The sequence below is a fragment of the Adiantum capillus-veneris genome, chromosome 22, assembly GCF_014529385.1.
Source record: "Adiantum capillus-veneris isolate H3 chromosome 22, ASM1452938v2, whole genome shotgun sequence".
In the NCBI taxonomy this organism is placed as follows: Eukaryota; Viridiplantae; Streptophyta; class Polypodiopsida; order Polypodiales; family Pteridaceae; genus Adiantum; species Adiantum capillus-veneris.
The window spans coordinates 111616980-111629531 of NC_140952.1; the positions used below are offsets into that span (position 1 = coordinate 111616980).

The following is a 12552-nucleotide window of genomic DNA, read 5'->3' on the forward strand; positions in this document are numbered from 1 at the left end:
GCTACATCTTGTGGCCTCACATATGCTCCTTGACCAAAGCGCCTGTGAACACGTCTATTGGGTTGCAAGATTGCTGCTTGTTGGCCAGCGTCAGAGTCCGACGAATTATAATTGGAAACAACTCGATCTATAATAGATGGATCGAACGGCCAAATTCGTGAACGTGCTGCAAAGAAACACGTCTTGTCCGTCGCACAGCATGCTTGCATTGATTACAAGGACATAAGACCCTCGTTGAGAGATAGGTGTTTCGGTTGGACGGTCCCACATCCTCGTCACTACTCATAATGAGGATAAAAATCTTATAACTTGGACAACAAATTTAATATTCTATTGGCATTCTTCGTCTTATCTCTCTCTCTCTCTCTCTCTCTCTCTCTCTCTCTCTCTCTCTCTCTCTCTCTCTCTCTCTCTCTCTCTCTTTACCTCACATTCTCTAGTCATGTCCAATCCCCGCACACCTCGGTCTAGAGGTGCACGGAGATCAGAACCACCGGGTTATAATCTCGTCTTTATTGGTCAATACCTATATTTGTGGGCACAAGAAATCTACAGACCCACGTCTACATGATACTGCATGTAGTGGACAAAACCCCTTTCCCTCTTCTCTAGCTGTAGCAGTTCACAGCATCTTAACATCTTTTCATAGTAGATCTTTTCACTGTTCGTCTAACTCTAAACCCTAAACCGTAAGTAATTCTTGCGTGGACTCGATCTAACGTAAATAAGCGTAAATCTAAATAAACATAAATCTAACTAAAAATAAACCTAAATCTAATTTAACGTAAGTCTACATCTAACCTAATCTTTAACGTCTTTTGGGATAGTTTCCTACGACGTTAAAACTCTCTTCTTCTTGTGTGTGTGTGTGTGTGTGTGTGTGTGGGTAAACCTAAATAAACCTAAATAAACCTAAGTCTAATCTAATATAACATAAATCTAAATCTAACGTAAATTATGTTATATTAAAAACAAAGAACTAAACTAACAGGGATTATAAGAACCTTAAAACTGATTTAACACATAATTTTTCACATAACTCGGCAAGAGTTGGCATTCTCATCACTAAAGATGTGAGAGTTAACTTCCGGCGGTGACGCTGCCTCATCTCCATCCACATCTGACGATAGCAATTGGCCCTTTAGACCGTTCTTGCTCTTGTTACTAACTTTGAAGTTGCTGTTGAATGACTAGAGGTTGTCTAGATGGTCATTGTGTCGGGGATGTAGTGACTCTTGCCGCCCTGAAGATCCACCTTCTTCCCTATCTTCTGAAGACATTTCACCACTACTTTTGGATAGACGGAGCCCACCATGAGTGAAGGCAGCAATACCCTATATTCCATTGAGGGCTTTCTTCACCCGCTTCATGCAGGCATCGCAGTCTATGGAGACCTAAATCTAATCTAATATAACGTAAATCTAAATCTAGCATAAATAAACGTAAATCTAATGAAAAATAAACCTAAATCTAATCTAATTTAACTTAAATAAACCTAAATCTAATTTAACGTAAGTCTACATCTAACCTAATCTTTAACGTCTTTTAGGATAGTTTCCTACGACGTTATAACTCTCTTCTTATTGTGTGTGTGCGCGTGTGTGGATGTGTGTGCCAATAAAAAGAGATAAATGGTATAACCTTTCTATCACCCATGCCAAGTATGATAGATTGGTTATGCCATTTCCCTCTTGAATAATAGGTCTTGAGTTCAACTCCTCGTCGGCTAGATCTTTAGGTCTTTTAATTTTAATTAGTTTCCTACGACGTTAAATTAGTTTCTCTCTCTTTCTCTCTCAATGTGTGTGTGTTTTTTTGTTTATGCATGTTTTCTCTCTCTTTTCCTCTCTCAATGTGTGCGTTTTTTGTTTATGCATGCTCCCTCTCTCTCTCTTTTCCTCTCTCAATGTGTGTGTGCATTCTTTGTTTATGTATGTGTGTGTGCGTTTTTGTTTATGTTTGTACTCTCTCTCTCTCTCTCTCTCTCTCTCTCTCTCAAAAACACTATATGTGTGTGTGTGTGTGTGTGTGTGTGTGTGAGAGAGAGAGAGAGAGAGAGGGAGAGAGAAAGAGGGGAAGGGAACATGAGAGTGAGGAGAGGGAAGGAGCATACCTGGCTCTCCTTCCTCTCCTCGTGTGTGTGTGTGTGTGTGTGTGTGTGTGTGTGTGTGTGTGTGTGGAGAAGAAAGAGAGAGAGAGAGAGAGAGAGAGAGAGAGAGAGGGAGAGCGTTACCTGCTCCTCGCTTGAGGGCGCCGAAAAACTCAGATCTGAGATCTGAGTTTTTGGGCGCTCTCTGTTAATTTTTTAGCCCAGTCGGCGTCACTATGAGCGTCGCAAATTTACAAGTAAATTTGCGACGCTCATAGCGACGCCGGGATTTTTTTTTTGAGCGGCGCTGTGTGAGCGTCGCTAATATGAATAGCCTCTTGTAGTGGCTGTCATCACCGGTGTCTTGCTCAGTCAGCCCACTGTCAGTACTGAAACCTTCCTCTTGATCACTCCTACCTTCCTCCTGCACACTCCTAGGTGTTTCCTCTGAGACGCTTGTTTGATCATTTGTAGGGGGCTTGGGTTTGGGATGAGTAATCATGATAAAATCTTCATCATCATCATCATCTGTTCCTTTACCATCTGCAGCAGCCTCGTGCGCTTGCGGATTTTGTTGCATTACATTTTCCCTTTCTTGCTGTCTATTCAGCTCATTAGATTTATCATTACAGAGCTTCTCTTCTTTCCTTTGATTGACAGGTGTCTTGTCAGGTTCATATCCTGCATCATTGATACGTGTGTATTCCATTCACCCATTAATTTTCATCGATACCATTATGATTGCTTGTATGCATAATGTGACAAGTAGCATTCCATGTATGGTAGGCATCTATATCCTGTAGAAATTCATATTGTCTATGCTAACTATGCTAACTAGTATACAAAGTGTGCTAACCACCATGATTAATATGCTAGCTAGCATACAAAATATGCTAACAAGGAAGTGTGAATATATTGTGTATGCTAACTAGCAGAGAATGTATGCTAATTAGCATATATAAAATGTTAATAGGCAAAATTGTGTGTATGTTAATGGTATGCTTATGTTTGATAGTGTTCTAATCAGCATACATGCTATGTTAATTAGCATAAATGGTATGCTAATTAACATACAATGTATGCTACCATAGATGGTATGCTAACTAGAGGATAAGTTATGATAATAAACATAACGTCTTTGCTAATTAGCATACCATTTCTTTTGGTTACCATATTGTGCATGCTAACTAAAATACACATTACGATAACTAGCAAAGAGGTATGCTAACTATAATAAAAATTATGCTAGCTAGCTCAAAATGTATGCTAACTAGCATAGAGGTATGCTAACAAGCATACACATTTTTCTAGCTAGCAAAGAAGGTATGCTAACTAAACTTTGAATGCTTGTTAGCATGCACCAAATGCTAGCTAGCATACAGAGTATGCTAATTATCATACCTTTTTTTATAGTTATCATATTTGCATGCTAGCCATCATACTAAATGTTCTAATTAGCATAAGAGGTATGCTAATTAGCTTATATAATATGCTAAGTAGCATATCTTGTTAGCTAGTTAGCACACATGGCTAACAAGGTATGCTAATTAGCATATATAATATGCTAATTAGCATTTCTTGTTAGCCAAGGTATGCTAATTAGCATACTTTTTATGCTAATTAGAACATTGTGTTTAGCCATGTGTGCTAACTAGCTAACAAGGTATGCTAATTAACATATTATATATGCTAATTAGCATACCCTATATGTTAGTTAGCACACTGTGTGTGCTAATTTGCATACCCTGTATGTTAGTTAGCGCACAGGGTATGCTAATTAGCATACTTTGTGTCTAATTGGGAAACTCTCTATGCTAGTTAGCATGCATAGTTTGTTAACTACCATAGGAGGTATTCTTATTAGCATACACAGCCTGCTAACTAGCATACAAAAATGCCAAATAGTATTCACAATGCTAACTAGCATATAGGGTATGCTAATTAGCATACCCTGTGTCTAACTGGGAAACTCTCTATGCTAGTTAGCATGCATATTTTGTTAACTAGCATGGAAGGTATGCTTATTAGCATACCTTCTATGTATGCTAATAAACATACTGTGTATTCTTATTAGCATACACAGTATACTAACTAGCATACAAAAAATGCCAACTAGTATTCACAATATGTTAGCTAGGATAACTATCTGTGCTAACTAGCATACACAGTATGCTTACCACCATGACAATGTATGCTAGCTATATCTCATAGTATGCTTATTAGCATAACTAGGTTTGACAACTACCATACACAATATTCTAGACACCATACTCACTAAGCTAACTAGCATACTATCTGTGCTACATTAGGAAAAATATGAACCCTCTAGGGGCCCTTTGGGATTAAGGTTAATTAGAGGCCAGCCAATAGGAAGAGGGTGGTGGACACACTCTATACCCTCAAAAAAGTAGGGGGACAAGGTAGCCTTACACCTCTTAATGGCCTCTTACCTAGTGAGAAGGTAAGGGAGGTGGTTAGGGGAAAGGGAGGGGGGGGGGGGACCACTTTGACCTTTTTTCCCCCACTTTTTGGCCCGAATTTAAAAAATTTCAAAAAATTTCAAATTTCAAGTTTTCCCTCCTTAAAAGGTCCCCTAACCTATTTCATGGTCAAAAAAGTATTTTTGACCTCCAAAAGTCAAAAACGTGCACTAAAAAATTCCAAAAATTTAATTTTTCCAAAAAAAAATCAAAACATCATTTTTCACCCTCCAAAGTCTTTCCAAACCTATTCTATAGCTAAAAGTGATTTTCTCTCTCTACAAACCCTTTTCCAAGCTCTCCATGGCTACAACAACCACATGCACCCCCTACAGTCCAACATTATCTCTCTACTAGCTTTCTCCCATCTCCATTGTAGCACCAAGCAAGCTTCTCCCCCATCTCTTCCCCTTGCCCACCACATAGTTCCACACCAAGCTAGCTCCTCTCCCTTCTCTCACCTCCATTACAGCATGAAACAAGATTATCCTCCTTCTACTTTCATTCACTCGCACTACATGGAAACCTCTACTCTCGAAGGTGGAAAAAGCATCAACTCACATGACTTGCATACCACAAGAACAGAAGGTGTGAATAGTGCATGGGCATTGCAAGGATTCATCTCCAACATAAAGATAGAATGGTGAGAAAACTACCCTTGTAGTTTTGGAGTGGGTGGGCTACACATAAGATTTGCTTACCATCAGATTACAGTACGGATCCATTTCCAGCATTGGAGCTAGTGGAAATAATGTTGGATGTTGGTTCTCCATTTTTGTAGGTCTGTGTCAGAACAAGAGAAAGAGCTCAACTTTGACAACTAATCTCTCAGGAAAGATTCCCGGTGCAAGGAACGAACGAGAGAGAGAGAGAGAGAGAGAGAGAGAGAGAGAGAGAGAGAGAGAGAGAGAGAGAGAGAGAGAGAGAGAGAGAGAGAGAGAGAGAGCAAGACTCAGCAAACCACCTGCTAGTCTGAGAGAGAGAGAGAGAGAGAGAGCAAGACTCAGCAAACCGCCTGCTAGTCTGAGAGAGAGAGAGAGAGATAGAGAGAGAGAGAGAAAGAGAGACTCCCCACGTCGTCTTCAGTAAAATAACTGAAAACAGAAGCCCATGAGGAGGGAAAATAATTTTTTTATGGAACATTTGAAATTCAAAGGACTTGCCCATCCATTTTCAGTATATTCTAATAAGCACAAGTAACTAGCACTGTCTGGGACAACATATTCAGTGACACGTTAACATGCTTCTACCCAAATGCATCTTTAATGGCACACACAGTTTCTGTTGCAAGTGTTTGAGCAGCATGGATAGCATCTATTTTGATTTCCTTGGAGCTCACGAATCTGCAAGAAAAGACACAAGGATACACTAAGTGCTAGTTGAAATAATTGTGTACATAAAAAAGGTGTAGTCGAGTGGAGTCTTGTGGTGTACCTTACTAGCTCTCCTAATTTGAAAATAGCATCCCTGACTTTCTTGTCCCGACATATAGACATACTCACCGACAGAATGAACTACAATGTAAATCAGGATAAGGGAAAGTGAGTGATAGTCATACACACAAACTATAGATAGAATAGGGAGTATGAAGATTACCTGAAGCATCTTGTGCCAATCGTGGGACTTCAACCCATACAATTGACTGCTTCCACCCTTCTTCGCTTTTGTGAAAGCTCCCTTTAGCGACCTCATGTATCCTGTTGGTGTGCAAATAGAGGCAATGGTACCCTTCACGTTGTCTAATTCTTCTTTTGCTAGCATCCATGGTGCTTTAGGAAGCACAATCTTTCCATTTGGGGCACGCCGTGGAGTGGCACAGGCGGGGAGACATTTTAAAAGCCTCAAATCCTCCCTCGCACCCAAAGAGTCCTTCTTGCCAATAATGCGGTCCCATAGTGTTTGGGCTACATTCTTGAATATGTGCATGGGATCCAAGAGGTGTTGTATTTTTAATTCCTTCCAATATGGAAACCTTTAAAATATGGAATACCTTGACATACCTTTTGGTGGAGGACACGGAGCCGGATTGTTGTTGTGGTGTTCCTCCCAAATGGTTGCCCAATCTGCCATTGTGAGCTTTAGAGGAGCCTTCCCATTTGTTGGAGCCTTGTGCTTGATATGCCCTTAGGATAAGAAACAATGGTTGTTTGGATAAATTACCTTGCGCAAGGAATCTGGCCTCTCTGTCACCAACAATGGCCCGCAAGTAGGACATGCATTGTGGCTCGATGTGGAAAACCCTGCATACATATCATATCGTTAGAGAGATGAGTGAACTAAAGTGAGCTAAAGGGAGAGAGGGGATGAGGGAAAGAGAGATAGAGAACAGGGGGTTACCAGAAATCTCTCCAAGCCCAGGATAGTCATGCATAGTTCACATAAGGATTCCCCTCACTTGAGCCTCTCTCCCACCCTTTTGCAAGTGAGACAGTGACAACAGGAATGCCTCTCCATAACTCCTTCAACTCCTCGATGAGGGGCTCGAGGTAAATGTCAATATTTGACACTTTGTACTTCCCTGCCAGGCCAAGTGTTCCATGAAGTAGACTTAGTGCCGAAGGGGTTGACACCATCACTTTCTAACCCAAGCCTCAAATGTCGAGTCTCCAACCCAAACTCTGGCCATTGAGTTCAATGTGCCTCCATGTAGGTGATACGGCAGGGACATGCATCATTCCATCATTTGAGCGATGGTTTGCGTGCCATGCGAGAAGCTCCATGATAGATTTGCTTTTAAACATGTGTTGGATGCGAGGAATTAATGAAAAATATCTTAATACGGGATAGGTGTGCCCCGCTCACACCTGTCTTGTATCGTGCCTCCCCGCACATGGGACATGAGGTAGCATGTGCATGCTCATTGCGGTATAGCATGCAATCGTTGACGCACGCATGGATGCGCTCATACTCCATTGCAAGTGCAGTGACATACGATCTAGCTCGTCGACGATCTGGAGGCATGTGGTGATCAGCTGGCAGCATTTTGCCCATCAAACTACAACAAACATGCATATTAGTATAATTCCTAGAAGATGACACCATAAAGAGAGAGAGGGAGAGAGTATATAAAAGCCACATTCCATACTTATAGAAGTAGTGCATTGACACTTGCATTACTCCAATCGAATTTTGCTTGCAAGTTGAGTACTTCCAACGATGTTCAGAGCACCGAGTACTGTGCACCGTCGTAAAGAGGTGTTCGGGCACTCATCATCAATCTATCCTCCGTTTTGGCAGCCCATTTAGTGCAGAGCTGACAATCTTCTTTGCACACGTCACGCTCATGAGCTAGTAACTCATCACACATGTTGAACATGTAATCATCCTCTACCTCAAAGTGTGAAGACGACGTCGTAGGAGCTGCCGACGTAGAGCCAACGGCAGGATCGCCATGCGGTGCACCCAAATCGCCCAGTCGCTCTTGCCTCTGCCGTTCAGCCTTGCGTGCTGGTGCACCACCACCGAACACAGACCAATGGGGCACCTCCTCAAGCGACGGGTGAGTCATGCTATCATCTCTCCGAGCGCTTTTCCAAGGATGCCAAAGCCCTTAGTTCTCCATGTGCTCCAAAGCAATGCGCCTCAAGCGAGGAATTGCCCTTTTGCACTTGGCGCAACGACAAGGTAGTTTTTCCTTGAGCCAACGATCTCGCTCTGGGCCTCCAAGAGGACCACAATCATCCCAGTCGATGTCCTGCGCATGCAAAAGGTTGTTTATTTAGTGACGTGTCGTAAAAAATAAATAATTAAAAAACACTTAATTTCATTAGAAAAATTACATATAGTTAAAGTCAAAGGGAATAAATGACAATGAGTGTTAAATCATCTTTTAACTAAAAGAAATTTTAAAAATTCAATTAATAAACATTTAAAAGTACTAAAAAATAAATATCCATAAAAAATTAAAAATCTTCATCAAAAAACTCAAAAGGCTAAAAAATGAAATAATGTATAGCTAAGGGTAGGAGGGGTGGTTTGTACCCCCCCCCCCCCCCCCCCCCCCCCCTCTGCAACCTCGGATTCGCATGTATCCGTTTGAAATGACTGGCCGCGGTAATACTAGCGGTAATAAGCGCGGTAATAGTCATGGTAATAGCCGCGGTAATAACTGACGCCTAAAAAAAGGAAAGAAGGCAGAGTATGCCACGTTTTTGTAGTATACCCTGCCTTCCTTGCGTTTCTTGCTCTCCGCCATCGCTCCCAAGCCTCCCCCCCCCCCCCCCCCCCCCCCCCCCCCCCCCCCACCTCTCCCTTTCCCCTCTCTCCCTCGGGGGGTGCACTATGTAATCATGTTAATGTATAACGTGAGTTCGAAAGGAAGGGTTTAAAAATGCAAAAAAATTAGGCAATTTAACAGAGTTACATTAAAATAAGGGGGTTTTATATTCAATTTTGAAAAAAAAATCCTAAAATAAGGGGGCATTATATTCATTCAAACATGCTAAAAGAGGGTTTTTTTTAATACCCCACGAACGCACGTTATATAGGGGGGTACTGAACGGTGAACCCCCCGAGCTCTCTCCTTCTCCAAGCTTCTCAAGTTTCGTCGAAGAGGGTTTCATGCAAGTTTTGGCAAGGGGGTATTCCGCCATCTTCTTTGGACGCTCAACCTATTCGAAGCTTAATTGCGCTACAAAGAAGAGGTAAACACAAAAGCACATCCTCCCTCTTCCCCTTTTGTTTTCTACTACACACACACATATACACACAAACACACACATACACACATAAATTAAAAAAATAGAGACAATAGAGAATCCATTATAACATACCTCGTTCATTAGGAAACGGTTGTTTCGCACGGCTTGTTTGAAATGGTTGTTTTGCTAAGCACGTTTGAAAATGGTTTCTTTGCTACACAGGTTTTGAAATGATTGATTTGTCATGCATGTTTTGGAAATGATTGTTTGGATAGTGTTAAATGAGAGAGAGAGAGAGAGAGAGAGAGAGAGAGAGAGAGAGAAATGAAGATAGATAGAGAGAGAGAGAGATTTTTAAAAAGAGGGAGAGAGAAAGAGGGAAAGAGGTAAATAAATAGAGAGAGAGAATTAATGAGAGAGAGAGAGAGAGAGAGAGAGAGAGAGAGAGAGAGAGAGAGATTTAAAGAGAGGGAGAGAAATGTTAAATAGAGAGAGAGAAATAGATAAAGAGAGTGAGAGAGAAAGAGGGATAGAGGTAGAGAGAGAGAGAGAGAGAGAGAGAGAGAGAGAGAGAGGGATAGATGAAGAGACAGAGAGAGAGAGAGGGATAGATGAAGAGACAGAGAGAGAGTGATAGCTAAATAGAGAAAGAGGAAAAGAGAGAGAGTAGATAGAGGGAGAGAGGGAAAGAGATAGGGATAGGGATAGAGGGAGTCCATAGAGTGAGATAGAGGGAGAGAGGGAAAGAGGGAGAGATAGAGTGAGAGATGGAAAGAGGGAGAGAAAGAGAGGAATAGAGATAGAGAGAAAGAAAGAGAGATAGAGAAAGAGAGGAAGAGATGGAAAGAGGGAGATAGAGAGGGAGAAAGAGAGAGATAGAGGGAGAGATAGAGTGAGAGAGAGTAGATAGAGAGGGAGAGAAAGAAAGAGAGAGAGAGAGAGAGAGAGAGGGAGAGAGGGAAAGAGGGAGAGAAAAAGAGAGAAAGAAAGAGGGAGAGATAGAGTGAGAGAGGGAAAGAGGGAGATAAAGACAGAGATAGAGGGAAACAGGGATAGAGAAAGAGAGAGAGAGAGAGAGATAGAGAGAGAAAAAAAGAGAGAGATAGAGAAAGAAAGAGAGGGAGAGAAATAAAGAGAGAGATAGAGAGGGAGAAAGAGAGGTAGAGAAATAAAGAGAGAGAGAGATAGAGGGAGAGAGGGAAAGAAGGAGAGATAGAGTGAGAGAGGGAAAGAGGGAGAGAGATAGAGGGAAATAGGGATAGGGAAAGAGAGAGAGTAGATTGAGAGGGAGAGATAGAGGAAGAAAGAGAGAGATAGAAGGAGAGAAGGAAAGAGGGAGAGATAGAGTGAGAGAGGGAGAGAAAGAAAGAGAGAGTAGGTTGCTAGGAAATTACAAAATGAAGATCCACTTTTACCATTAAAACACAGAGGTTAGGAATGCTCAATAGAACTCTTATTGGAAGCCATCATAATTAAAAAATGCTTATTTACAAACAATGGAGAGAGAGGAAAGCTTAAACTTTGGTAGCTTGAGCTAAATTGCAATGTTTTAGCCAAAGCAAGATCCTGTTACATGTCACCATCACCATCAAAACAAACATAAAAATGTTAGTAAAAATGGTGGAAGGCAGGTGTCATAATAGGACGATCCTACATGTCATAGATGTCAAGCTAAAAAAGAACAATCAAAAGCAAAAGTAAGCTACAAACCTGAGAGGAAGATTCCATTTGAGTAGAGTGGTGAGAGGGTGTGGTGAGATTTCTTTTTTTTTGACAGCTTGTTTGTGAAAAAATGTCACCTTGAAATGGACAACCAAACCTCTATATTTATAGGCTAGAGAGAAAGAAGAGTGCAACCTCAAAAACAAAGAGAGGGAAGCCCAAAGGGTGCACGGTTAGGGAGGGGTGGAGTGGGGGTAGTGGAGTCTTATATATATATATATATATATATATATATATATATATATATATATAAAAATTGGGGGGTGAGGTTGAAGTAAAAGATACTTCCATCCAAAATCTTGTAACCTTATAAGCCTCTTGGTCTAGGCTCTAATGTGTGCACTAGATTAGTCTTTAGAGGTGGTTTTTGTGCTAGAGAGAGAGAGAGAGAGAGAGAGAGAGAGAGAGAGATGACGCCCTTAACCCCGACCACACAACCAAAAGTTGCATTACAGCGGCGTGGTTCAAAAAAAGACATAGAGAAAGGGGTAGCAGTTAGAGTGTTTTCAAAAAGGTTGGAGTTATTGCCCTCAAGAATCTGCATAAGACCTTGCTTGATCGCAATCTTATCATGATCGTTAAGTAGAGTAAGGAGAAGATTCTCGGGGAGGGGAGCAAGTAGAGTAAAATTACCAAAGGACCAAGCTTCGTGGTGAGCTTTACCCAAAAACATTTCCAAAAGCCGGCTCGGGATGAAGGGATCGGTGTAGGTTTCGAAGGGCTTTGTGGTGAGGCTTCGACTCGGTGTAGTAATGGTGAAGTCTTTGTTTGCAAGCATCTGCTCCTCTTTGTCAAGATCCATAGGTAAGAGTGAGCTTCCGGTAGCAGTTGGTGGCGTTGTGATGATCTCTGAAAAACCATTAAGCAAATGTCTCTTTCTCTGTCGGGTTAGTGGGTCGTTTCGCAGCCGCTTTCCATTACTCTCCATGAAACGTCGCATCAACTTTGGTGCATGCTCGAGCCACTCTTTCCGCTCACGCTCATCTGCATCAATAATTGCGGGCAAATTTGCTGCCAAATCACGTAGGTGGGTAATCGCAGCAGGAGGGTTTTCCCATGCCATGGCATACAAGCGGAACCACGCGGGAAGGTCAAGAGTGGATAGTATTGTGGTATCTTCAGCCTGCTGAGAAGGGGTGGCTCCATCAAGTTCAAGCAGAGTGGAGTGAAAGCTAGGGTCGCTAATACAAAGGAGCAAACCCTGGAAAATAACTGAGGGGGGAAAATTTTGTGCAGAGTATCCTAGAGCCATAAGGCTCTCATCCCATCCTGAGAAAGCCGCAGCTAGCTGTAAGGCATGGAAAAGAAATTAGAAAACAGAAGAATAAAGAAACATAAAGGGATAATTTAAAAGGATACTTGACAGTGTACAGGGTTAGGCAAATTAAGGGGAAGGAACAGGTTTGCGAAAATAAAAGTGCAGAGAGAGAGAGAGAGAGAGAGAGAGAGAGAGAGAGAGAGAGAGAGAGAGAGAGAGAGAGAGAGAGAGAAAGAGGGGGAGAGAAAGAAAGAGAGGGAGAGAGGGAAAGAGGGAGAGAAAAAGAGAGAGAAAGAAAGAGGGAGATATAGAGTGAGAGAGGGAGAGAAAGAGAGAGATAGAGGGAAATAGGGATAGGGAAAG

General features: G+C 41.7%; 1 protein-coding gene across 1 annotated transcript; it reads right to left on the reverse strand.

The window, feature by feature from the left end:
- Window positions 1-7537: 7537 nt before the first annotated feature.
- Window positions 7538-11994, reverse strand: LOC147430024 (uncharacterized). Its single transcript, XM_086495086.1, has 4 exons — window positions 11853-11994; window positions 11481-11780; window positions 7901-8016; window positions 7538-7564 (listed from the first exon to the last, which is right to left on the reverse strand). The coding sequence occupies exons 1-4, from the start codon at window positions 11992-11994 to the stop codon at window positions 7538-7540; spliced, it is 585 nt and encodes a 194-aa protein (XP_086351212.1).
- Between the last annotated feature and the right edge of the window lie 558 nt (window positions 11995-12552).